The sequence below is a fragment of the Lissotriton helveticus genome, chromosome 8 (assembly GCF_964261635.1).
Source record: "Lissotriton helveticus chromosome 8, aLisHel1.1, whole genome shotgun sequence".
Lineage (NCBI taxonomy): Eukaryota > Metazoa > Chordata > Amphibia > Caudata > Salamandridae > Lissotriton > Lissotriton helveticus.
The window spans coordinates 731,535,638-731,562,901 of NC_136069.1; the positions used below are offsets into that span (position 1 = coordinate 731,535,638).

General features: G+C 45.6%; 1 protein-coding gene across 4 annotated transcripts in view; it reads right to left on the minus strand.

Annotated features, from left to right (window-relative positions):
- The window catches only part of ARHGEF7 (Rho guanine nucleotide exchange factor 7), a 951,496-nt gene that overhangs the window by 609,990 nt on the left and 314,242 nt on the right, over nt 1-27,264 (minus strand). For all 4 annotated transcript variants that reach the window (XM_078657529.1, XM_078657531.1, XM_078657528.1 and 1 more), the window contains one exon: nt 3,484-3,572. In XM_078657529.1, coding sequence (XP_078513655.1) covers nt 3,484-3,572 — 89 coding nt within the window. The remainder of the gene's footprint in view (nt 1-3,483; nt 3,573-27,264) is intronic.

The window sequence follows — 27,264 nt, forward strand, 5'->3', positions numbered from 1 at the left end:
ACCGGATGTTAGAAATATACAGAGCTTAAGCTTGAAGCATGGTCTTTATGGTCCTGAGGTATGGGCCTATTTTGAGATGGATCATCTGGACAGGACTTAAATTCATTAAATCTCTTTTAAAGCTCCTGCAGAGTTCCCGCACAATTTCATTTCGGCTCGACCTAGGCCTCAAAATGATAATTGATGCTGTCAACCTTCGACCACTGCTATATTGGTTTCTTATTTAGTCTACTGAAGCACTTGGGATGGACCGCTCTACTAGATATTACAAAAAGAACGTATTTGACATTCCAAGGCTGAAATGTATTCAGACATGGTTTGACTGTATGAGGCTAAATTAATATTGGACCACCCCAGATAGGCTATCAACTGTCAGTGCTAAAACTGAAAATAAAACACAGGGAAATTGTGATTAAAAAATGGGTCTCAGATACACCAGTTGATGGACTAAAAGACACATTTTTAAACTTAAAATGTTTTTTCATATTTGCTGTGTTTCTGGTCATTATCCCCCTCCCACCCACAAGGTATAATGTTCTACTTGAAGTTTAGACTCTCCCTCAGCTGATTTCAGCCACAAATGGCTCAACACAAAATCGAGTTCAAAACTGTGCTCCCTATGTAACTACATTAATAAAACTGTGGGCCATGTATTAGTCCTTTGTGAGGCTTACATAAGACCCAGATAAAACTGTTTCTTTTAGTTATGTGGGAACACTGGGGATGAGGCAATACTCAACTGATCTAAGAATACGCAAATTGGTTCAAGTAGTGATATGGTATTTCCTACTGTTAGATTCTTACTGTCCATTTGGTGCATACAGTCAAATCATGCTGCCTTGTTAGAATAATCTTTTCCTTTTTTTAGGATTTTATTGTATTTTGGGTGATTTGGTCTAGGTTTTATGTTTTTGGGACGTTAATGTTAGAATTATAATTGTATGATTTGAGGCATTTTGTGTTTAACCCGATCGACAAAGCAATTGAAATGGAGTAAACTACTCTACACCGTCTCGTGCATGTGGGAGCATGCATGTGGGAGGGAGGCCAGATGGATGGAAGAGAAGGAGATGGGAAAGAGGTTGAGCTCTACATGGTTGCTCTGTGCTACAGTAATCCGTTATAGGATTATTGGGGGGGGGGGGGGTATCCTAACATTGTTTGAAAAGTATAGTGAGCAGGTCTTGAAAAGATGGACATTTGAGATATCCAGTCCAGTGTGTTAGCTATAGGTCACAGATTTCTTCAGCCACTGGTTGCTCATCCATTATGGTGGTTGAGATGCTGGTTATGATGAATTAATTATGATGATACTGTTTCTTATACTACAGCATGTCTGTTATAATGCTTTAACCAGGAGGCCAGGATGTATAGGTTTTATGTAGCGTGCACCAAATACTGCTAACTATTTAGCAGCTAGTAGCAGTTTAATTTATTTGCAGTTTGCAAATTCCATTTTTCCAGTCATAACAATGCTCACCAATACAGTATTTCCTGTTCAGTTTGTACGCCACTGGTGGCTAACCATCCTGTATTTTGGCCCTCCAATACAGTGCCTTCATGTGGCTTAACCTGCCTTGTAGTTACTCTGGACAGAGTGTGCTACAATGATCCTGACATATCTGACTGCAGAGTTCCTGGGACTTTGGTCACTACTGGCCAGTGCGGATTAGGGATCAGGACTGTTATTTGATGTTGGCACCAAATGATCTATCGGTCTGATAAAGTTCTTTATCTTGGGAATAAAAAAGTTTTCACTCCTTTCAGAATTTCACGTAGTTGTTTAGGATTCATACACTAGATTGCGAGGAGTTTTAAAATATTGTCACCTAAAAGGAGGAGGAGGATCTTTTGATGAACCCGGTCTTAAAAGCAAGAGCCAGAAAGGGTGATAATCTTAACTTAGTGTCCTATTGTATGACGATCGATGGAAGTTTAACTGTAGGTATAGTGGATATTTTCCTTGAAATGCTTTGTGGATGACACAAAGATTGAAAAGCAAAGCATCTTCAAATGAATCTGGAGTCATGTGCTTGTGAGTGGCGGAACAATTGTGATCTTGCTCTACTGTTTTGGATCCTTTTTAGTTTTCACAGTATGGAGTGACGTATGTCCAGGTACAGGCCAGTTGCCATAATCAATCCTTGATATTGCAAGGGGGAGAATGGCTTGTAATTTTTGGTGTTCCCCAAGTTAAGTGAAAACGTACTTTAGAGTTCACATTGAGTAAAGTCAGACTGTAATATCATTAACATGAGCAGGCAAGGACAGGTTCAACTCCATGGTTACTCTAAGGTTTCTCGGCTCCCATGATGCTGCTGGCTCCAATTCTTTGGGCCAGTTTACGGTAGACTGACGGATGTTCCAGGGGCCACAGGTACTGATCTCCGTTTTTGCAGAGTGGAGCTCATGATTTTGATCATCCTCCATAAATTTGAGAAGTATGCTCAATGATGTGATTAGGTCCCATAAGGAGGGGTGAGGTATCGGTTAAACAGGAGTGAAGAGATGAACAAGCCTTGTGGGTCACCACAATGTGGGGTGTGAGGAGCAGAGGTGAAAAGAGGCATATATTCCAAGATCTGCCTTACTTTGAGATAAGGAGACTCAAGTTATTCTATTTCCTGGTATGCAGGGCTCTTTTCATCTCTATAGCGGTGTATGCTGAGTGGTGTCAAAGGCTGCGTACAGGTCTATAAGTTGTAGCATATTACTCCATTTTTGTTCACTACATGCTTCAGATCATTCCAGATGGCTACCAGTGCAGTTTCCTTTCATGTGCCTTGGTACAATCCAGACTGTTGATCCATATAAACTTCACCACAAATGAACATCCAAACCCAAACTGCTAGGCCACATGTCCACAAAGCAACAATAACAGCCTGAGGCGCATGTTGCCCTTGCTTATTTTCATTTTTGTTTCAGTTTTACTAATTAGTTTTCAAGTGACGGGACCTAAGAGGGCAGGACTTGGTAGCCTACCAAGCCTTTCTTAGCCCACTAAGACAAATTTAAGATACAAAACAGCAGCAAATGCTCCTCTCAGATATGGTACTGGGTCATTAAATCTGCACTAGTGGTAAAGAAAGATAAGGGAAATTTACCAGTTTGTATAATGTTGAACATTATCTAGATGCACTTTGCTGCAGAATGACAAGCAAAAAATGGATATTGCCAACACAAAATTGATTTTCTTTTGTACCCACTTTAAACAACCAACATCAATCTGTGAAAACATCACATCATTCTTCTACACAGGAATTAAAATATGCATGGATATCACATATGTTCCTGTGGGCACTAAAGTAAAAACATTATGATTGCGATGCTGATGAGTTATCATTCTTGAAAAAAACATTCTGGGCATTTTTCCAGGTGCAGTCAATATTTTTTTTACCATCACGAAATAAATTTAAAGCACTCTAAATTGTTATCTTCCAAACACTCAACATAATTCTCAGGAAACGGAAAATGTTGACTCACCACATTATAGTAGCTTTTGTTAATCGCAGAGGTTTCAAATCCCTTAGGCGGACTTTTGAGGGTGGTTGACTTTGGAGAAACAGGTTTTTCTGAAAGCCAAAATAGTTTTAGGTTGAGTGGCAATATCACAATGAAAGTAAAATACAAGTCAGAATTCCACACGCAGTAAAAACTTAGTTTTAGACAATCAACATATGAGGAATACTATATCAAAGATGGGAAACAACGTTACAACGCATGCATTGCAACGCATGCTTTTACCCCGCATGCCATTTCAGCGAAAATGGCTCACTGTAGGTGGTATAAGATGTTGGATTTAACTCCAACACCTTCCCTACTGTTAAACAGACTGGAGTTGGAATAGTAAATTATACTATTCCAAACTCCAAAGCACTTCCGACATCAAATTGGGGTAAAAAAGTGCGTTGCAACGACATGCGGGGTAAAAGCATGCATTGTAAAGTCTTACAACCTTCAAAGATATGGGCATTTATGGAAGTAATGTTGATCTAATAACAAAGCAGTAAAGATAGAGTTAGTCTAAAAGCCCACTCTACGATGCACAGACCCATTTTGCAGGCAAGAAAATCTGCTGCATTACATGAAATATTATGTCTCGGTGACTGCTGGTGCTTTCTTTAACTTTAAAAAGTTCTGAAGTATAGGACTAAAACCGGAATGAAATTAACTCTGCGACACAAAAATATTCAAATTGGTCTGACTTTTCCTTGCTTTGCCTTTTTCCTGCTTTACCTCCATTTTCTTATCAAGGATGATGGCGAAGCTGCTTGTACAACACAAGAGCAGGGACCTAAGCTAAAGATAAAATCTTAAGGGGGCAGGGTCATCTCAAAATCAACTCGTCAGACCATGCAACAGTAAAAATATTATTCATGTAGCTCGCTTCTGCTAAGCAACAATCCACCGCCTTTTTTTTGTTTAGTAAGTTGCACTAACTGTTAAAAGGTAAAATGTGCTTGACCCACATACAGCTCAGCACAGTATCCCAAAGTTAACTGTGTACATTTATGGACTGATGAAAGGGGTCTTCAGAAGCACTGCATCAGGAAAGCAGTGTTACTAGAAATCATTGAAGATTAAATGGTCAAAAAGCAGTCAGTTTGACCTGGAGGACATACCAATATGTACTAATCTCTAAAATCTCACATTCCCCTCCCCTGCCAAATGATGTCTTAGGGCACCACTTGGTGGGACACAGGATGAGTACATTAGCTACAACTGCCCGAGTCCTACCTAACAGCCAACCGGTCCAACTCAGCATCCCTCAGAATGCATAGGTACAGAGCCACATAGAAGTTAACAGACATCTGTCTCAACCACAGCTATGTGCCTTATAGTCACATTCAATGCATATCACGGATAGAGGCCTTTAGTGGCCTGCCCACACAACCCAAGAAAACCCTGAGTCTGACCCCACAAGAAGGGACTACCTGCTAACAGCTTAAAGTAACTATGGTTGCTGCCTCCATTTGTGATGAAAGACATCAGGGGCACTGGGTTAGCTTTTGCCCTGGCATTTACTGCTGTGTCCAAGAGTCCACTCGCAGAGATCTTGGAAAAGCCTCATCACCTCGCTCAGATACTACTGCGGGGTTCGATGGAGATGACAAAGCAAACACGCTGAGATGATGGACAAGCGCTGAATCTTTTCAGACACTCCCCCAGTCACAGATCTGGGTTGAATCCATCATCGTTCTTTAGCTCTCTTTGCCACCCCAGTTCAGAGATGACACCTTAGCTGGTTGGCATCAGGTAGCACCTGCGGATGAAGACCGGACTGGACGATGTACATGTAATAGAACTACAGATCTCTGTTCATTCAGTCATCTATTGCACATGGCTGTACAGCCTTGCGACAGTCGCTTTTCTCAAGGCTCTACTTGCAGTGGTATGCTGACCACATCCCTTAGATTTCAGCATCCTTTCAAGACAGACCGATTTTATCGCAAAAATCACAACAACACACTTTTTAACGGAAGTTACATAGATAGCCCTTGTTCTGTGTATTTTCCCACACCAGTCATCCCCATGTAGTAGCTTTGCAAAAACGTTGTTGCACACTTTCATTAAAAGGATCTTTCTATGGCCAGGACATGTGAAAATATGACTGATGTAATCACTAAAACCTCAAAGGAACTGACGTAGTTGTTTTTAACTTCAAAGGGGTTTTGCACGGTTTACGAAGAGCAGATTCAGAGAATAGTCTACAGGCTAGTGAGCACATCACTCATACGTCCGTACCTCTTCACCGCATATGTAAAACGGAGTCTCAAATCTGTAGAAAAACAGGCATTTAAAAGCCAGAATGTACACTTTTCTAAGCAGCGAACCAGCACATATTCGGTATTAAGATTCTCATCAGAGATGCAGGATAGAGCCTGCTTAGTTGTTTTTCAAGCAATTATTTTTAATATCTCAGCCTGGGCCCAGAGGGTGAAGACTGGCCTGGGAAAATATTTTCAGGCATGAACAGTAAAGTAGGGGTTTGGAAAAAGTTTCAACTTCATCACCGGGACACACACTATTACTCTTTTCTCCAGTTGCCTGTAATCTCTATTTATATGTGAGAATACAATTTCTCTCCCTGAGTTTCTGAACCCAGGTCTGCTTAATATTGGGCTTTAAACTCTAGTCCTTCAGCTGAGAAAGATTCAGATGGATTTGCATAAGGATGTGCGCATGCAACACCAACAGATCTGCCTGCCAGGAATACCCAGGATGAAATATTTTTAGTTACTTCGGCCTGTTGGTGCAAACTATATAATAATAAAAACAAAAACCTATGTACTATTTTTGTGTTTTCATCTGCTTAGTCTCTACCCATACTCTTGCTCTATCTGGTCCAACACATTATGGTTTTCTTTTTGTTTATTTGTTGAAAAAGGCACTTCTTCGCTTTCAATATGCTCTTCTCTCTTCCGTTTGCATAGTTTGTTCCTAGTTATTGTTTGCATAATTCCCTTTATTCTTATCTTGACTGGTTTCTGCTGTCCATCTGTTTCAATTTTGTTACACACGCACAGTCTTGCCCTCTCAGACCCTTCCCTCGCCCTCAAGTTTAATTCCTATGTGTAATCTAAGTTGAGATCCTCTTGTTTTTAGGTCGAGCCTGCTAGTAAGAGCACAAGCTGTCTGTTGCAAGGCATATTTAGGCTTATCAAGAACATAGAGGGGCTTGGAGCTGGGCCATTGCTTATTATTGGTTGGCGCTCCTTGTCACTCATTTGCCCACTTCTTATTGCTTGTCAATCTTGTTTCCTTATCCCATGGAGCATTGCCTCTTTACATTCTTGGTCTTAAGTTGCTGCCCCCACTGCATGCATTTCAAGCAGTCATTTTTTCTTCTTTTGTGTGGAGCACTCCTTCAGCGTATGTGCGCTTTCAAATCGCCTCTCTTGTGAAAGTCTCTCCACTGCACCGTGTAGCTTTCTTTTTCCCAACTGCCTCCTCACTCTGGTGCTCGCTTGTGCGCTTCTCCACATTGCTTCCCCACCCATGCACACTATGTTACTTTCCTCCAAACCCTGTGGTGCTCTCCACCCCATTGCTTTCGTGTTCCTGTGGTGCTCTCCACCCCATTGCTTTCGTGTTCCCTCCAGAGTTGTGTTGTCATTCCCCCCTCCATCCTCCCCGTGTTGCTTCTGTTCCCGTCCCAATCTTTTCGACCGAGAAAGATTACTGTTTAGGGATGAACTATCTATTTGGTGAATAGATTTAGCCTATTATAAGGATCTGTACTATTACTAAATATATATGTTTTTCAATAGTAAAATAATACCAAAGCATACTTTACGTAACTAAAAAACAAACGGCTGAGGGCCATGGTGCTGCTGTCCTCATAACTTGATGTTCAGTGGAGAAACCATTCTTCACTTTCCTTTGATAAAGAGTGCAGAGGCCAGCGATACACTGAGCTGGTCAAAGATGTGAAAAATAAAATATAATTACAGTCAGTGGTTTTGGAACAAATGGTCCCGTGTCTCCCAAAGCCTGCTGTGACTGTGGATTTCAAAATAGCATCCACTTCAAGTGTTTTTTTTGTAATTTTATGGCAGATGAATGGTACTTAATCTAGAGGCTTTTAAGGTCATAGCTTTTATGGCAGAAAGCCGCATTATTAAAAGAGAAATTGCTCTTTACACTTCAGACGGAGTGATGGGACAATATTTAGGAAGCCATAAATGGTTCAAGTTAAAAAAAAGTTCAAAAATTTGTATAGCGCACTACTCACCCAGAGGGTCTCAAGGCGCTTGGGGGAGGGGGGGGGGGGTATTTTACTTATCGAATATCCAAGTTGTTAGTTGCTTTCTGAAGGAGAGGTGGTTCTGTGTAAGGCGGAGGTGGGTGGGGAGAGAATTCCAGGTTTTGGCCGCTAAGTAGGAGAAGGATCTTCCCCCCCATGGTGGATCTATGGATGCGCGGAATTGCGGCGAGGGCTTGATTGGACGATCGTAGTTGGCGGGTAGGGGTGTAGAAGGACAGTCGTGTGTTGAGGCATTCGGGTCCTAGGTCGTAGAGGGCTTTGTGTGCGTGGGAGAGGAGACGGAACGTTATTCTCTTGTTGACGGGGAGCCAATGGAGGTCTTTCAGGTGACCGGAAATGTGAGCTTGACGGGGGATGTCCAGTAGGAGTCTGGCTGAGGCGTTTTGGATGCGTTGGAGTTTTTTCTGTAGTTTGGCTGTGGTTCCGGCGTAAAGGGTGTTTCCGTAATCCAGTCGGCTTGTGACCAGTGCGTGGGTGACCGTCTTTCTTGTTTCGGTGGGGATCCAGCGGAAGATCTTTTTGAGCATGCGTAGGATGTTGAAGCATGATGATGAGACGGCGTGGACTTGTCTGGTCATCGAGAGGGAGGAGTCCAGGATGAAGCCCAGGTTACGTGCGTGGTCCGTAGGTATGGGTGCGGTTCCCAGGCCCGGTGGCCACCATGAATCGTCCCAGGCAGCGGGGATGAACCTAAGATGAGGACTTCCGTTTTGTCCGAGTTCAGTTTTAAACGGCTGTTCCTCATCCACTCGGCTACTTTTTTCATTCCTTCATGTAAGTTGGTTTTGGCGGTGTTTGGGTCTTTGGTGAGGGAGAGGATCACTTGAGTGTCGTCTGCGTAGGAGATGATGTTGAGGTTGTGTTGGCGTGCGATGGATGCGAGGGACTCATGTATATGTTGAAGAGGGTGGGACTGAGTGATGATCCTTGTGGTACGCCGCAGAAGACTTCGGTGGCCTCTGATCTAAAAGGGGGAGGCGGACTCTCTGGGTTCTTCCGGTGAGGAACGAGATGATCCAGTCCAATGCCTTTCCTTGTATTCCGACGTTGCTGAGACGTTGTATGAGGGTGCTATGACAGACTGTGTCGAAGGCTGCGGAGAGGTCAAGTAGGATGAGGGCAGCTGTTTCTCCGTTGTCCAGTAGAGTTCGAATGTCGTCTGTTGCTGCGATGAGGGCGGTTTCGGTGCTGTGTTTGGCTCTGAAGCCGGATTGTGAGGGGTCGAGGGATTTGTTGGATTCTAGGAAGGCGGCGAGCTGATTGTTGACAGCTTTCTCAATGACTTTGGCAGGGAATGGGAGGAGCGAGATAGGGCGGTAGTTCTTAAGTTCAGTGGGGTCTGCTGTGGGTTTCTTTAGAAGGGCGTTGAGTTCGGCATGTTTCCAGCTTTCCGGGAAGGTAGCGGAGTTGAAGGAGCAGTTGATGACGTCACGGAGATGGGGTGCGATAATGGAGTCTGCTTTGTTGAAAATGTGGTGGGGACATGGGTCTGTTGGCGATCCCGAGTGGATGGAGTTCATCAGGCAGATGGTGTCTTCAGTGGTGATTGCGTTCCAGGCGCAAAGGATGTTAGAGGGCGGTTTAGGTTCGGCGGTGGGTGGAGTGGACTGGTCTTCGGACTGGTTTTCAAAGCTGTTATGTATGTTGGCGATTTTGTTGTGGAAGAATGTGGCTAGGGAGTCGCAGAGGTCTTGGGAGGGAGTGATGTCGTTGGTGCCGGCGGTGGGGTTGGTAAATTCTTTGACGATGTTGAATAGTTCCTTGCTGTTTTGGGCGTTGTTGTCAAGGCGATCCTTGAATGCTGATTTCTTGGTGGATCGGATCAGTTGGTGGTGTTTGCGGGTGGTGTTCTTGAAGGTGGCCAGGTTGTCAGTGGTTGGGTTTTTTCTCCAGGCTTTCTCGAGGGTACGACAGAACTTCTTGGATTTTTTTAGGTCATCGTTGAACCAGGGGGCTTTTTTGCTACTTTGCTTGATTTGATGGTTTTTCAAGGGTGCTAGTTCGTCGGCGGTGTGGGTGATCCATTGTGTGAGGTTGGTGGCTGCTTGGTTTGGGTCCGATGATTTGGCAGGGGTGTTTTGGTGAAGCGATGTGAAGAGCTGGTCGGTGGTAATTTTGTTCCAGTTTCTTCGGTGGATAGGTTGTGGGGGGCTGTGGGTCGTGGTCTTTTTGTAGTTGAAGTGAACGCAGCTGTGGTCCGTCCAGTGGAGAGCTGTGGTGTGATTGAAGGAGATGTGCTTGCTGGAGGTGAAGATTGGGTCGAGCGTGTGTCCGGCATAGTGGGTGGGGGTATAGACAAGTTGTTCGAGTCCGAGGTTGGCCAGGTTGTCCAGAAGGGTGGTAGTGTTGCAGTCGTTTTTCTTTTCCAGGTGGAAGTTGAGGTCTCCCAGTAGAATGTAGTCCTTGGAGGGGAGGGCGTGTGGGCTGATGAAGTCAGTGATGTCATCGCTGAATTGTGTGCGGGGTCCTGGTGGTCTGTATATGAGGGTGCCTCTGAGTGTGGTCTTGGGGTCGGTGTGGATCTGGAAGTGAAGGTGTTCGGCGGTAGCGAGGTAATCGTCGGAACTGGTCGTGATGCGGATGGGGTTCTTATGGACGATGGCGATGCCTCCTCCTGTTTGGTTGGTGCGGTCCTTTCGGATGATCTTGTAGCCGTCCGGGATGGCTATGGCGATGTCGGGCGTTGATGAGGCGTTCATCCAGGTTTCTGTAAGGAAGGCGACATCCAGCGATGTAGTGTCGAGTAAGTTCCAGAGTTCAATGGCGTGTCTGTGGACCGAGCGGGTGTTGAGCAGGATGCACTTTAGGTGGTTACTGTCGGAACTCTGTTTGGAGTTTGTGGATTTGGTGTGGGTCCTGATGCAGTCGAACTTGCAGGAGTGGCAGGTGAAGGGTCCATGGGTGTGTCCTGGGGCGGCTTGGTAGCAGTTTGGTGGGCGGCCGGGGTTAAGTGCTGAAAGGGTTGCGGCGTCGTACGTTATGCGGGCGGAGTGGAATTTGCGGGGGCCAAGGGGGCTGGCGCTGGGTGCGGTCCAGGCGCAGACGGGCGTAGACAGGCTTACCTTTGGCGCACCTTCGGCATGCATGGGGTGCGTCCGCTGCGCGTGGACGCTGCGCGCAGATGCATCTGTCATAAGTGGATAGTGGAGGGGGGAGGGGCGAGGGAGGAGGAGCTGGGAGGGGGGAGGGGCGAGGGAGGAGGAGCTGGGAGGCGGGAGCGGGGCGGAGGAACGGGCTACGAGGCACAACAACAACAAAATGGCTGCAAAGCAAAAGCGAAACAGGGCGAGATTGGGGCACAGTCTGTGGTGTCTCAAAGGAATGGGCAGATGCACAACTGGGCACAAATGACTGACAAGCAATGCGATCAGTGAAATACAGTGTGCTTTATCTATCGTACCAGGCAGCTCCTAATCACAATGTAGGCAATGGGAGCAATGTTAAATTAATGCAGTGCTACGATCAAGCAAACAAGCACAGTCAATGTTATAAACGGCAATTCCTTCAATGGGAGCAACGTTAAATTGGGATCAGTTAAATTAATGTAGTGCTACGATGAAGCAAACAAGTACAATCAATATTATAAACTGCAATTCCTTCAAAGCGAGCGCTGCGCAAAACAGCTGACAGCAGCAATTAACGGAGGGAGCGTGAAGCGCTACGATACCAGGAGCCAGGGAGCGATGCCAGGAGCCAGGGAGCGTGGGGAGCAACCGCCTCTGAGCGAGTCAGGAGGGTCATTACTGGGAGCCAACCAAGGGGAAACATTGGTGTGAGACTAAGTGCAACCTTGCATAACGTAGTGCAACGAGGCAATTGTACACTCTAGCTACAAAAAAGTAAGACTCTAGATAACAAAATGAACTCTAACAAAACAATGTACATCATCATGGATAATTTACGTGATACACTTCTCAGAATATTTATAATGCCTCATTGAGAATACATACCATATTTAAGCCAGTTGAGAACTTGCAGTAAGTTACTGAAGCCCTTTATCCACCCTTCCAACCCTGATGTAGAGTCATCTATCAGAGACCTTTCTCTCAAAAGAGGACTTAAAAATATTTAGCAGGAAGCAAAAATGTGAACAAGCGAACTGAAATATGACTGGATTATTCTTCAAACGGTCTGCTTTACCACTAATCATATCTCTTGTACTTATTAATTCAGGGCACAGAGCTGCATTCCATGGGGGAATTCATGCAGCAGTAAGGATCCAGTCCCTAGTGTGCTAGGTGCAATTGATGATCTCATCTCAAGAGAGGAGTAATCTCTGGTGATCCCCCTATACTAGATACTAAAGAAAGAGTAACTTTAAAGGGAATCCGATTATTTAAGACTAGAAAATGTTAATTGATAAACAGTATAAAGAAGGTGATATAGCATTTGCATTATTGATAGACAAAGCGGGAACATTCTAGCAATATAACAAAAATCAGCAACAAGAGAATCAACAAGCATTTGCAATGCAATAGGTCTCGCATTATTGAAAACTTGAGCTATTGGCCTTTGATGGAGCGAAGTGAAGAAACAAAATTTTGAATACCCCTCGCGAAGTCATTTTCTCATAAATGTAACCTTTATTAATTGTGAGGTTTGATATACTAATCAACGTAGTATAGAATGCACACACAAATATACGTGGGAATATTAATCTGCTTGCATGGAAAACTATGACTAATTTAGTAATGTTGTCATGGTGTTTACTAATGCAAAAGCTTTAACTTAATCAAAAGCGGCATACATGTGCTTTCTGTTTATGTATTTTGTGGTAAAAACATGAAGACAGGTGAGCATACCATGCATATATGTTGGTTATTTGCTAGGTAACAACTAACAGGGAAAACCTTAGTATGGGGGGAGGTAAACAGAAGGGTTATATTTCAATAATTAACATTTATTTGTGTTTGTTTCTATGATAGTTCCCATTCTGGCTTGTGAGGCCTACTTAAAAAATGGAGGCTTTCAATTACTGTGACAGTGAAAGATACTGCGCATGTGCGGCTAGAGCCGAGACGGAATGTGAGCTGCCTGTGCCTGAGCGAAAACAGTTCAAGGACAGCATGCCTTGAAAGTCCAGATGACTGCCAACAAAATATGGACATCTGAATTATAAATCGCGGAAAAGGAACTTCATATTGCAAGTTGAGGACGTGACTAGGCCGGACATTCTTAAAACAAAGAACTCTTTAATTTCAGCTGATGCTACAGAAAATGAATATTAGAATGATGAGGTGATGCTCATCCACCCTCAAATTGTCCAATCAGGACTTGAGTTTGTACTGACAGTTACTTTTGTAGATAGATAAAGTTAGTCAAATAGGGTATAAAAAGACGTGACTTTACTTAAGAAAAAACTCTCTTTTCGATTTCCTCCTGAGATGCTGTCGGAATGCGGATTTTTCCAGAGATGTAAGACTTTGAATTAATTTTCTATTTGCTTTAAATGAGAAATGAGTTTTAGATGAGGTTGTTAGTTAGGGAGCTAGGAGAAAATGAACTTTGGGAACTATCTGTCTTTTGCTAATACTTGTGTCCTGAAACTTAAATAATAATATCTATTTCTGAATCCTTTAAATAAATGAATATAACGGTTTGAGATAAAACTTTACTCTTTTAAGGGTATTTTTTTGAATAAAGAAATAAATAATGCAAATTAACAGTTAGACATGCTAAACTTTGCTTTAATAAAAGTCAGATATATGGAGAATTAAACTGGTCTTGTATTTTCCTTAGCCTAATTTTTACTAGCAGATCCATTGACCATAATGGTGGTGTGTCTGAATAAATGGTCTCATTAATAAAAACCATGGTAAAATTCGTTTAAACTGCAGGTGTATATAGTATAAATGTTTAGTTTTGATTTAGACACTCCGCTATGATCCAGCAGCTCTCCTTTGAATCACAACGAACCATGAAGTAGGATGAAAGTATTTGTGAGTAACTCGCAGTGTCATGGGCCCCACTGATGAGTAATGTATGATTTGGTACTTCAGGGAAAGGTGATATGGTTATAGAAAATATCGCTGCATCACCGTGCATTATTATTTGCTACGCCAATAGCTCAAACTTTCAGTAATGCAAGACCTATTGAATTGCAAATGCTTTTTTTATGTTTTACATGTTGTTCAGGAGCTTAACTGCTGTGCACAGTATAAAAAAAAACATTGACAAGCTAACAGATTTTGCATTGACGAAACCTATTGCTTTGCCAATGTACGGACAGATGGCCTAGAGAAGTTGTGCCTATTCTGAATCTACATACAGCCCAAAACCAGGGGTACGAATACAGTGGAGGAGAGAACAAATTAGTGAATAAAGCCACAATACAGGGTGGGTCTAGCAAAATCTACCTTCCATATCGAGGAAACAAACCCCCACATCTTTCGAAAATTATCGAGCTCATTAATTACAGAATGTAGGGGGCAATGGGTGCGAGAGACTTCAAAACAATACATAAAATGCGTACTCATTTGGAGAAAATGCAAAAAGATGGCAACTTCTTCCACTGCGATACAGGGCAGCACCTAAAAAGCGCTCCTCAGGTTTTCCATTAACACATGAGCGATGATTGATAGAATACTGGTGCATGTATAACAAATGAGAGTTTTATTTAGCTTATAGCAAAGGTACAAACACCCTCGGCCGGAGGCAAAAGTAGAAATCAATGAGAGTGCCTTGACGAAAAAAGTAGGGGTATCATTCGATGAAAAAATAAACAAAAAACAAGAAACACCTGGTAACAACCAATCATAGGTCCAACACCAATGTCCAATCGGGCCCAGGCAGCCCAACATAGTCCTTCAACAGTGTCCTCTGCTACTCTTTCTTCGCTGCTACGCAGCAAGATAAGTACCCTTCAGGCTTTATTTTGTTTAATAGCTTTGTTGTGGTGATTGACATTTTAATTTAACAAGCGCCGCTACATGCGGTGATTTCTTTTGATGTACTGTTATTCACGCTGTATTTTATCTGCATTTGATGCCGGTTTATTCTTTGCTCCGCACTGTATTTTAGATTTATGCTGCATGTCAGGCGGTTGATTAGCACGGTTGTGGTATTTCCTTGAGCTAGTCTTGCTTTTTCGTTACACGTTTCACCGTGTGGTTTTGCCTTCCTCTCCCGCAGCGGGCGTGCTGCGCGGAGAGGAGTTTGCAGCAGTTACGGTTTCCCCGTAGCTACGCGGCCAAGTGCTGGTGGTGTTCCCAGTCCTCCCACCTCTAGAGGGCGCAGGAGGCAGTGCGGGCGAGGCCCGACGTTTGAACTCTCTTCAGGGAGTTTCAAATGTCGCGCCCACGACCGTTCCGGAGCCTTGGTCTGAGGAGAACGTCCGGGTGTATTGCGGTTCCGAAGCTCTTTTTACTGCTACTGTTGTGCCCCACGCTCTGTGCCTTGACTTGAGTGCATAGCAAGGCAGAGCCTGTATTGGCAGCTTGTTAAAGCTGTAGAACGCCTCTTTAGGTCTTGTAATTTTAAAGGGGTTACACTTAAAGGGGACTTTGCCCAGAACAATTACCCTGTGTGTAAGAGGGTTTTGTATCTTTGTCACCAATTTTTGTCCCAGGGCTTGGAGCCTTTGATTTGCGGTTGCCGCATTAAAACTGTCAGGCTGCCACCCAGCCTCATGGAAAATAGCCTCTGTTTACAGGCCTGTGGTAACCCACTCATTCCTTTTACAGTTGTACTGGCTGTGTGGCGTCATGGACTATTATGACGGATATGACTAGTATCAAGAGGAGGAAGACCCCCTCGCTGACACACCCTCGGGGGACGCCTTTTTTGAGGCAGTAGATACCTCTATTTACAAGGCGGTAGACCAAGCCATTTCCCCCTTAGAAGATAGGCTGTCACGACAAATAGAGCAGGCTTTTTTCTAAGCTCTCGCAGCAGATTGCCACCCCCTCACCCCAGCCTTCCCAGGACACTCTGGGCTCCACCCCTTCCTAAGAGTCCCCGCAAAGCGGGTGTCGACCGGGATGCTTTTGACCGCCTTCGTCAGGCCTTTATGGCCAGTCGGCCGACAGTCCTCCCCCCCCTCTCCTCCCAGTCCCAGGACCATCTCCGCCACCCAACCAGGTTCCCGTGCCTTCAGTCCCGGCCCCTCAGCCAACTCCAGGGACGTCCCAAGAGCCACCCATCATGGCAGACATGTTGGACCCCAACGATATAGTCAACCCACGGACCTGTGAATGGACCCCAGCTGATAAAGTGGCGGCGTATGTGGCTGCTCACATCCGGCGCCCCCTTGAAAAAGAAGCCCGCAACTGTTAGCGGGTGGAGTGCCCTCGCCCCTCCCTGGATGGGAAAGTAGCTACGACACCAGAGATTGACCCGCGAATGGGCACCTTCCTCCAGAAGTTTATTAGGGACCCCAAAAAGGGAATAGACAGATCCTGGAGGGCCTGCCAGGATAAACTCCTGGATGCCCTGGGCCCGATTACAAAAACCTTGGATATGGCTGAAGAGGCCAAGGAGTCCGGTTCTATGATTTTCCCTGAGACGCTGTGATTTTTATGGGCAACGTAAATTGTGCCCTGTCCACAGAACGCCGCCGGTTACTTCTTATCAAGATTGGCACGAAGCTGGGAGACCTGGCGGATTCTGAGGCAGGCGCAGTGGCCCAGGGTGGACTCTTTGGTGAGCCCTTCGTCAAGGAACTTGGTAAATTTGTGAACACCTTCACCTCGCTTGACCGGGCGCAGTCCACTATCAAAAAAGTGTTTCCCCGTGTTTTTCGCGGGGCCGGCTGAGAACGGGGCCGCTCGGCCGGTCACCAATAACGCCAAACCAACCAGAGAGGCTCTGGAAACTACCAGGACCAGTCCAGGTTCGGGAACTTTTACCCCACTCGAGGAAAAACAGGTAAAGGGAGAGGATACTGCGGAGGAGCTGCAGCCTCTAGCCCAGGTGAGTTCTCCTTTATTCCCCACAAGACATAGGGGGGGCGTTTGGCTCGATGTTTTCAGGTGTGGTAGACCATCACGCACAATGCATGGGTTCTGAAAACTGTGAGGGGTTTTCACAGAGTTCGAGGGGACTCCAGTGCAGGCGTCTCCGCCACGTCCTATTCAGTTCTCCGTGCAGAAGGCTCTCCTGGTGAACGAGGAGGTTTCTTCCCTTCTCCAGAAGGGTGCTATTTGCCGCACTACCCGGCATGCCCGGGGTTTCTTGAGCAACATTTTCCTGGTCGACAAGACCGATGGCGGGAAAAGACCGGTGATAAACTTGAGCGACTTCAATCAATGGCTTGTTTATCGCCACTTCAAGATGGAGGGAATCCATCTTCTCAGAGACGTGCTCCGACCCCTCGATTGGATGGTCCGTCTGGACCTCAAAGATACTTATCTGGTGGTCCCGATTTTCTCGCCCCACCAACAGTTTCTTCAGTTCCTCTGGGACCACAACACTTACGAGTTCACTTCCCTCCCTTTCGGGCTCTACTCGGCTCCTTGGTGTTTCACCAAAGTGCTCAAGCCGGTAGTGGAGTTCTTATGGTCCAGAGGAGTCAGGATGATCGTTTACCTCGACAATCTTCTCCTGATGGCGGCCTGTCCGAACCGCTTGCTACAACAGCTGCAGATGGCTGTGTCCCTCCTTCAGGACCTAGGATTTGTGATCAACGAGAGGAAATCTCTGTTGCAACCGACCCAGAACATTACATTCTTGGGGTTCGTCATAGACTCCATTGTATCTACGCTCAGTCTTCCTGGCAGGAAAGTGACCAAAATCAGTCACGAATTGCGTCGGGTTCTGTCAAAACCTCTGATTTCCCTCCGCCAGCTGGCTCGAGTGATGGGACTTTTGTCCGCATCAATACAAGCAATTTTCCCGGGCCCGCTCCTTTAAAGCAGCGCCTCAAAGGGTTTTTCCTTAAAAAAGGATATCCGTATTCTCACAAGGTCGCTTTGTCCGTAGAGGCAAGGGCCGAGATTCAGTTGTGGTTGGACCACATGAAGGCGTGGAACGGGAGAGCGATCTGCGGGTCCGCTCCAGATATGATTATAGAGTCAGATGCCAGCAAGCTAGGTTGGGGGAGCCGATGCGGAGATCTCTCTACAGGAGGATTGTGGTCTCCCGGAGAACAGAAGTTACACATAAATTGTTTAGAACTTCTGGTGGGGTCTTTCGCAGTACGTTGCTGGATGAAAGATTCAGTTCAGTCTTGTGGGATTCTAAAAATGGACAACATCTCAGCGGTGGACCTGTTCGCATCCAGGCTGGATCATCAGGTCCCACGTTTTTTCAGCTGGCGACCGGATCCTCTCGCGGATGCTACGGATGGGTTTCTCCAGAATTGGAGTGCGGAGATGGGTTACGTGTTCCCACCCTTTGCGATGATCACGAGGGTGACTGCGCAAGTTCACAGACAAGCGGCGGATCTCGTGGTGGTCACCCCGCTGTGGAGGTCTCAAGTATGGTTTCCAGTTCTTCTGGAACTTTCTTGGGATTTTCCAATCCTACTCCCCCGCTTTCCAACTCTCCTGAGTCCGGACGGGTCTCCACCCTCTGGTGGCCACAAATTCTCTGAGGCTCATGGCGTGGCAGATTTCAGGTGCCGATGGGAAGCCCCGGGCCTTTCGAAAGTGTCTGAATCCTTTATCTCGAAGGCATGGGCGGACAGTACTGTTAAGAAATACAGGTCCGGATGGCACAGATGGACCCGTTGGTGTTTGCGATGGAGTTTTGATCCCTTGGTCACAGATGTGGACCACATAGTGAAGTTTTTGGCCCAGCTGGCCTCTGAGGGTTTGGCCTATCGGTCCATTAACACTTTCCGGTCGGCTGTTTCTTCCGGCCATGGGCCTGTTGATGGGGCTACAGTGGATGAGCATCCTTTGGTTTGCCGATTGTTGCGCGGCATTCGCCTCTCCCTTCCTCCGGTGCCGCGTTATTCCACCCTTTGGGACGTTAATCAGGTCCTTAACCTGTTTTTATCCTGGCAGCACAATAGATACCTCTCCAGGAAAGAGTTGTCAGCGATATTGGCCATGCTCCTGTGCCTGATTTCTTGTAGACTGGTTTCAGATGTGCGAGCCCTTGATATCTCTGGCAGGATTTTTACTCCGGAGGGAGTGACGTTTACTTTACTCAGACACATTAAGTGCCACACTAGATCCATTTCATACCCTCAGTTTCCGGATTCTGTGTAGTTTGTTGCCTGAAAGCCTATGAGGAGATGACGGAGGAGCTTCCGCCTCCTGGCGAAAGACAATTCCTCATTTCATTGCGGAAGCCCTTTAAGGCAGTTTCCTCACCCACCATTGCCAGGTGGGTGCGTTGGGTGATGCAGGAAGCTGGCATTAACCTTAACCAATTTGGAGCACACTCCACAAGGGGTGCCATGGCTTCGAAGGCTTTTAGTCATGGGGCGCGTCTAGAGGATATTCTCAACGCGGCGGACTGGTCTTCAGATTCCACATTCAAGCGGTTTTATTTCAAACCGGTCTTGAATATGGCTCATTTGGTTGTGAGCAAGCTTTGAACAAGCATAATCCTCACCTCCAGTCCTGACATAGAATGAAAAATGTCCTAGCTAACATAACGGAAAGTTTAAATTCTATTAAGGACTCGGAGGCGAGGATTATCCCGCCATGGCTTCCTGGAGGAGACCCCTCCCCGTATGTCAGTAAGTAATAAAGTTAAGTCTGATGCTTATAAGTGCTCTTCTACTGCATTGTGCTTGATTTGCTTCTTTTTATCCCAGTGCTTCCTCTGGTAATGTGTTTTCTCTTACCCTCAGGCTCGGATTCCAACAAACAAGACACTTGAAGAGTGGAGAGTGACTGTCTACGCGCTCAGAAAGAGGAGGAGAGGACACTGTTGAAGAACTATGTTGGGCTGCCTGTGCCCTGATTTGACATTGGTGATGGACCTACGATTGGTTGTTACCAGGTGTTTCTTGTTTCTTGTTTGACTACATGTTCCCGTTGTTCCATGAGAAATGTAGTCTTTTGTATATCTTTGCTGCTATGCATTAAAGTGGAGAAAGAAGGCATAATCCTCGCTTCCGAGTCTTTGATAGAATTGAAACTTTCCGTTACGTTAGCCAGGAAATGTTTCATTCTGCCTATTGACCCGACATTGGTGGGCATTCGTCTATCGTGCCCCTTGTCACTTGCAAGGGACCCAGACTCGGTCGCCTCTGCTTTCAGGTTCCTCACATCTTCGATCCAGGGTTGGATCACACAGACACTCTTCTCGTCCATGGCAGTAGCATTTTGCAGCATATCACCATTGAAATCAACGACGATTCCTGACACCAAAAGACACCTATGCACCCGGCTTCCCTGGGTGAGGTAACTCAAGTACTCCGGTGCTCCCGTGGGTGTTGGCCCTAGAACCCCTTAAGTCTAAAGGGGTTTGCTCAAAGTCCTCCCCTAAGTGTCCTTAATCTTTAAAATTTCAACCGGGACTTTACCCATAGAAGCTAACGGCGTCTCGTGGCTGTGTTCTTACACTGCACACATCCCCTGTGGGTCCCCTTTGTCACTACCTTGGGTGGTTCCTTGTGGTCCCAGCGATTCTACAGGCTCTAGGCCTTGTGTCTAGTCAAGTTGCGGTTCTTATACCACTTTCTTAATATATGGTTTGGTTACCCCCGGGGCCCAGTGTATATTGTGCTATTTACTGAGGTTCGATTGCATATAAATTGTGTACTTTGCTCTGTAATCTCATAAAGAGATTACAAGAGATTGTTTAGTAATAAATGCATATATTTGATACATCTCCCTTGTGTGGTTCTCCATTCATTTAGACATTCAAGAGGTTATAATCTGGTAAACCAAGCTGCTTTACACTCCTTTAAGACTTAGCCTGAAGGCTGCTCTCCATAGCTACCACTAGGATAGCTTTCAATAAAGATGGTCTTACATTTATCATCAATAAGGGTTGTATGGACTGGTGCAAGGTGCCCACTAAAATAGTGGACAGCGTATGCCAGGCCAACTTCTCACATGCAGCCTAGGACCTTTTGGAGCATGTGGAGAAACCAAGAACTCTGAATCCTTGTAGTGCTGAAATTTAAGTTTAAGTTTATTTTATCAGCCTGGCAAGGCTTCGACAAGTGTGGGAGGCGGAGGTGGGAGGCATGGACGATCTGGACTGGGATATTGTGTTAATGCATCCCTGGGAGGTGGCAATTAAATCACGACTACGCCTTATTCAGTTTAAAGTGCTGCATAGAACCTACTATGATAGAGTGCGACTCCACAGAATGGGGAAGATAGACGACTCACACTGTCTTAGATGCAGTTAGCACGACGGAGACTTTTATCACACCATTTGGGCTTGTGACATGATACAAAGCTACTGGACGCACATATTCACGGAACTGGGGGAGATTTTAGGGGTCCCGCTCCAACAGGAGCAAGCTGGCACTATTGGGCATGACTAATGAGGTAGACCTGCCACGCCCACTCCTCACCTTCCTGGTTCTTGCACTGTGGTAGAGAAAAGGGATATTGCGAAGTACTGGGGTCACCGGAGCCGCCAGGATTAGAAGAATGGAGAAGAGGGTTAGACTTTTACATGGCGGCCGAGAGAGTGACATATAAAGCGAGGGGGTGCCCGAAGAAATTTCGAAGGGTCTGGTCCAAATGGCGACATTATCACGGGTTGGACGGGGGGTTGTGAGGGGGGGGGGGAATTGAAAATCTGACTATCCGGGCGCAAGAGCGCCGACGAGAGAGCTCAGGGTGGGATGTGATGAGAGAAGTGTGCCGTATATCAATGGACTTTGAACTGAGATGTTGTATACTGTGACAGAAAATGGGGGCTCTGAGGTGGGTGGGTGTGGGAATAGAGGTATATCTACTGCTGATTTCACGACTGTACTGTTGAGTTTTGATAAAATGCAAATAATTTTTTTTTTTTTAAAGTTTATTTTATCAGCTAATTAAAACCATAACTATTTTACTAAAAAAACAATTATGATATGTTACGTTATATGGCCATCATAAAATGTGCAAAACAATTAAAGAGATCATTTGACTAATTGTTTGCTAGTATACAAAAAATTTTGACAAATATATGATTAAAAAACAATCCTATGTTTGTGCATACAAAAAGAAGTTTAAAGCAAAATATAACGGAACAATTCGAGAGAATATTCTGTTAATTACTTGCTGATATGCAATTCTTTTGTCCAATCAATTATTAAAAACTGAACCTAGAATTGTGTAAAATGAGTAAACATTGAAAAAGTAGTCTGTCGCAGGAGAATGACAACAAACATTCAGCTTAAATCTTAACACACCTCAGATCGCTTTAACATTCTTTGACAGTGGAGTGCTAGTTGAGTGTGTGGGCCTTGCTCGAGCTTTAAAAATTGCTTGAATTTGCTGCAATGGTTTAAAACCAAATACAATCCGGGCAGGGATAACTTTAACCAAGTAGAGTTTGAAGGACCATTGGCCATGGGTCGAAAGGGCTACAATTTTGCTTGTGATAAATCTCAAGTACCTGTCCAAGGGATAGCTTCCGGTTGGACTATTGCTGGAGCCTATACCTAAGAGGGCACTCAGTCTCAGTAAGTACTTTATTCGGTTAAGATTATTAACCATAAAAGCATACAAAATTAATTTACATTAAAATAACAATACAATTTTAAATAAAAATACATCAGATTTCCTTACAATAAAACAATACAAAGTTGATAGGAGTGATATCCTAGTTCTATCAGAGTACATATCTGGGCCAAGGGGTAGGTTCTAGTAGTTATAGGGAGGTAACTGCTGATATCTAGTTGGTTCAGGACCCCTCCTACCCTCCCAGTGGTATCCCTCTACGCTCCACCTAATGCTTGGCGAGTATGCAGTTCTTAGGTAGAAATCGCACAGTTCAAGTGTTGATATAGGCCCGTCTCCTATTTGTGGCTCCCAGCTTTGCAGATAAGGGACAACCAGGTTGTCCCGAAAGTTGACAATGACCAGGTCTCCCGCTATGTTCTTAGGACGGGAGCCTATCCACCCCACCCTTCTGACATTTAGGATTGCCCCGTTGATGTTGGATGGAAGTGGTCTATTTTTTGTCAGCCAAAACTGGACTTTATTTTTGAGATCCTGGTGACCTTCAATCTTCCCGGTGGCAAGCACGGGCACTCCCGACAGGACACATACGTAGGGTGCTGCCTCTGGTGGTAAATTTATGGATCTATTACTCCCGGCTAGCCCAACAGAACATTTACCTACTTTCGACCTTCCAGCTCTGGGAACAGAACTATGTGCCATTGTCAGTTCATTGGCTACCTCCTTATTTTTAATAACTGATAGTACAGGATCAAAAGGGTTATTCTGGGCAATTTTGCTGTGTGCAGTCGTGTCAGAGATTTTTGAGGCAGCAATTCTCTGAGATTGCTTATTTGACTTAGTTGGCTTGGTATTGTTGTCTATTGTTGAGAGCTTTTCCCCAATTCTCTCTAACCTTTCGATAAGCGGGGATAATAGAATTTTTACCAAATCTTCAAAGTGGGCCAACAAAATAGATGGTAAAAGGGATATAGGGGTTTCCAGTATTTGACCCACTTTAGGTGTGTCGGGGGTGATGGTGGCGGTAACCAAAGAGGGGTTTGAGGTTATTTTTCGGTATTTCGATGGTTTCCCCTTATATTTCATACCTTTACGTTTTATGCTCTGGGTAGGAACATAAGGATGTACTAACCCCTGAGTGGTAATTTTGTCTGTTGTTACAATTGGGATTTCCAGTGGACTTTTATTAGGTTGATGCGAATTCCTAATCTGAGGGCTTCCAATACCCATGGGGCATGTTGTAAGACAGGGTTGTTCAATTCCCTGTTCAATGGGGATATACCTGGTTTTGCAAATCGCGTTTAATTCCCTCCGTAATAAAGAGTTGGGCGAGTCAATTAGCATTGGAGGGGATCGTTTGCTACCTATGGTGTCTTTAGGGAGGCTATGTTCTATTGACTCAAAAGCCGATGTTACCCTAGTTCGATAAAGGTCAAGTGTCCCCTTAAGTGACCCTCCTTGCGAGGCAGATTGTTTGGCTGATCCTTTAGAGGTCATAATGCGACAAGCTAATGACCCAACTGCCCACACCTTGTGTGAGGCCAATGGATATCTACAAAGACAAAGGAAGACTAAGGGGCTACGGAAAAAATAAACAGGAACAATCGTAGGTAGGCTCTGAATGGTTGGTCTCTAGTTAGGCATACCTTAGTTCATGTCTTTAGTCCCTAGAGAACAGCCAAGAGGAATGACTCGACCCGACCTCCTCTGGCCTCTGAGGGCCACAGAGGGCCCGCCCTTTACCCAGGCTTCGCCCGGCGCGTCCCGCGCGCGTCCTCGCGGGACCTGACGCTTCTTTATGCGCCTCCTGGCGCGCCTGGTGATTGAGTGGGCGTTTGCCCCAAAGGATCCTGGGTGTTGTAGTGTTGGACCGGCGGAGCAAAGCCCGGCCGGTCGTTCCGGTACCAAGAAGGGGGTGGAGCCAAGCCCGGCCGCGAGAGGACAGGAGCGGGCACAGCAGCGTCAACAACTCTCCCCCCCAGGTCACCTGCAGCAGCGTCCGAGGGCACCAGAGGACTCGGCCCCTGACGCTTCTTTATGCGCTTCCTGGCGCACCTGGTGATTGCGTGAGCGTTTGCCCCAAAGGATCCTGGGTGTTGTAGTGTTGGACCGGCGGAGCAAAGCCCGGCCGGTCGTTCCGGTACCAAGAAGGGGGCGGAGCCAAGCCCGGCCGCGAGAGGACAGGAGCGGGCACAGCAGCGTCAACAACTCTCCCCCCAGGTCACCTGCAGCAGCGTCCGAGGGCACTCACTTATCTGGCATGGCTTCTCGTGAGCTGATAGTGGTTTGTTCACGTGTGATAAAAACTTTACAGCCCTACAGTAGAGCCGAATTGAATGGTTGTTCAATAATGTTGTCACAGCTTGGCGGCACAAGCTTATTTTAAGTGACCAAAAAGCGGGGCAAAGTAATGTCTGTCGAAGATAGTTGACGGCTGGACAGTTGCATATAAAGTGTAGCTGGGTTTCCTCAAATAGACCACATAGACGACATAGGGAGTCCAGCCAACTTTGCTTCCAGGTTGGCACCTGATCTTTAGAAGTAAAGACTCTCATACGGATTAGTAAGAAGTGTTGGATGGATTGGGAAATGTGGCATGTGAGGTATGGTTGGGGGCCCCAGATGGTATACGATTGTAAAACCGACCAGCCATGCTTTTACCCAGCCAATTCTCCGACGAGATCTTTTTGGGCTTAGGTTCCTCTGTGTTTGTGCCTTTCCTGGTTGTGTTGGTCGCTGCCTGTCCTGAACAGGCCCCTTCGATGTACGTTGTCCAGTCTAAATCCGTTATGCCAGCATTGTGGTCGCATAATTTACCATTTGCAAGTGTGTTAATTTCTGCCCAGAAAAGTTTGCGGTTTTTAGTTTTGCGTCTGTGCAGTAATTTTATCCATGTTTTTTCCTGTTGAATTTTTTTGGCTAACCAGATTGCCTTTTTGTAGGTGCGCCTCAATACTACAATTTGGTTCAGGCGGACGTTACGTGAAAACAGACCAATTTCTTCCAGTGCCATTCACGTTCCAGGAGCACATTTTTAGGAGGGGTTTGAGAGATTATACTGCAGTTTGAATTTAATCATGTGGCATCCATTAGTGGGGTGAAGGCCTGTGGATTTTGCAGGGAAACTTGTCTCAAATAGCCCGGGGCTCCGGGAGCTGCTGTGTGACTGATGAAGAGATTTTCTTGGTTGCTGGAATAATTTCCTGCTGGTCCTATTGTGCCCTGGAGGGTCCCCCTTAAGACCATGTCAGTTTTTGGCGGGTGGTTCGGTTTTATCTTTAGGGGGCTAGGTTATCTATCCAAGACCATTCGTTTTAACTCAATGCCCCAGTTTAAGAATTTGTAGCTGTGATGCCATACCTCTGTGGCTGTTTTAAAATTGGACCAAGTGACCCCCGTTGCTTCTGCCCCTGCCAGCTCCGGGTTGGGTTTAAACTAACGCCTTCAATACCATGTGTGCTTACGTGGTTCAGGGTTTCTATTGTATTAATTAGTTTCAAGATGGCGCTTCTATTCAGTATGTCGTGTCTTCCTCTGGAACTGTAGCTAGGAATCATTACTAATTTCAAAGAGGCTTCTAACTCGTTAACTTCTGGGGGATGAGTTGTCCCTGGGCTGCTCTTGGCCCTTACCAACGTTTGTGTGTCAAAGTAATACGGAGGCTGGGTTTGGCCAATGAGGATAATGATTTTTGGGGGGGGGGGGGGCTTAGGGGTCGTTGGCTGATCCGGCCCTCTGCCCAGATTTGTTCCTCTGGCCTTTGCTGGGGACAATCATGGTTGCTGAGGCTTCTAGCTAGTGCTGTGGCTGTTGACGCCATCGGGGTGCTGTCTTGGATCTGGGTAGATTTTATGATAATCGTTTGTGGGCCTTTGTTTAGGCTGAGCCTTTGACCAGTTTCGTACCCCTTTCATTTGCTTTGAAATATATTTGCTCATTCTCGCTTGTAATCAGTGCTGACAATGTTGGATGGGTCGGAACAGGCGTGGTAATTTCTTTAATTTTGCAGTTCTTTAAGAGTAATCATTTGTGGCCTTACTCCAAAGTCTAGGTTCGCAAGGTGGATGATTATTTGGGGGAGCTGGTGTGTATGGATGCTCTGCTGTAGAGGTGGTTGCTGCAAAGGAAATGCCATTTGGAATGCTGTTCCAGGCCTGCCGGTGTTTTTGACTTTGTTTTGGGCAGATTCGTTGGTCGATGCAATTTTTTTAAAAATATGGGATAAATAGCTGGACCCAGCTGTTTGGGTCTGTCGCTATGTTAGCATCTGGTTCTTGGACCGTTTGAAGGTATAGTTGCGTTGGCTGTCTTTTTGGCCTGTTATTTCTTGCTTGAGGCATTTGAATTCTCTTATGGTTAGGGACAGTCGTTGCTGCATGGCAGAATACTCAGGGTAGGCAGAGGAGCTACCACTTTCAAATCATTGGTTATTACCGGTTGTGCATTTTCCCTCACCAGGATGAGATTGTCCTAGTTACCGTGGACGGCCAGGGGGCCGCTCTTGAATGTTAGTGTCTTTTGAGGGGGGGATGAGACTGGACTATCCAGACTCCCTCTAGGGGGTGTTTCAAATGCTGTTTTGAGGATTTAACTTCCTTTAAGATTTCTAACAGGATGTTTGGCACTGACTTAAGTGGTTCAATGTAGAAGAACATTGGCAGGAATGGTGGACTGTGGTGGGGTCATTTTGCACTCGCTTATTTAGGCTATTTAGATCCTGCAGGTTATGTTCAATCCTTGCAACATGTGTTGCCAGGGCATTCAATAAATAAACTTGAATTTCAGGTTTTTCTTCGTGGTATATGAGCGTCGAGGAGATCACCTCCATTGTGTTTATGAAAGGGATCCATAAGGGTGCTGAAGGCGATGATGAAAGACCGGCTGATCTGCATTGTTTTGTTGGTGAGAGGACTTTGCTTGATTGATTTTCCTTGTTTTTAGGCTTGCCCTCAGAAATGTTGAGGTTGG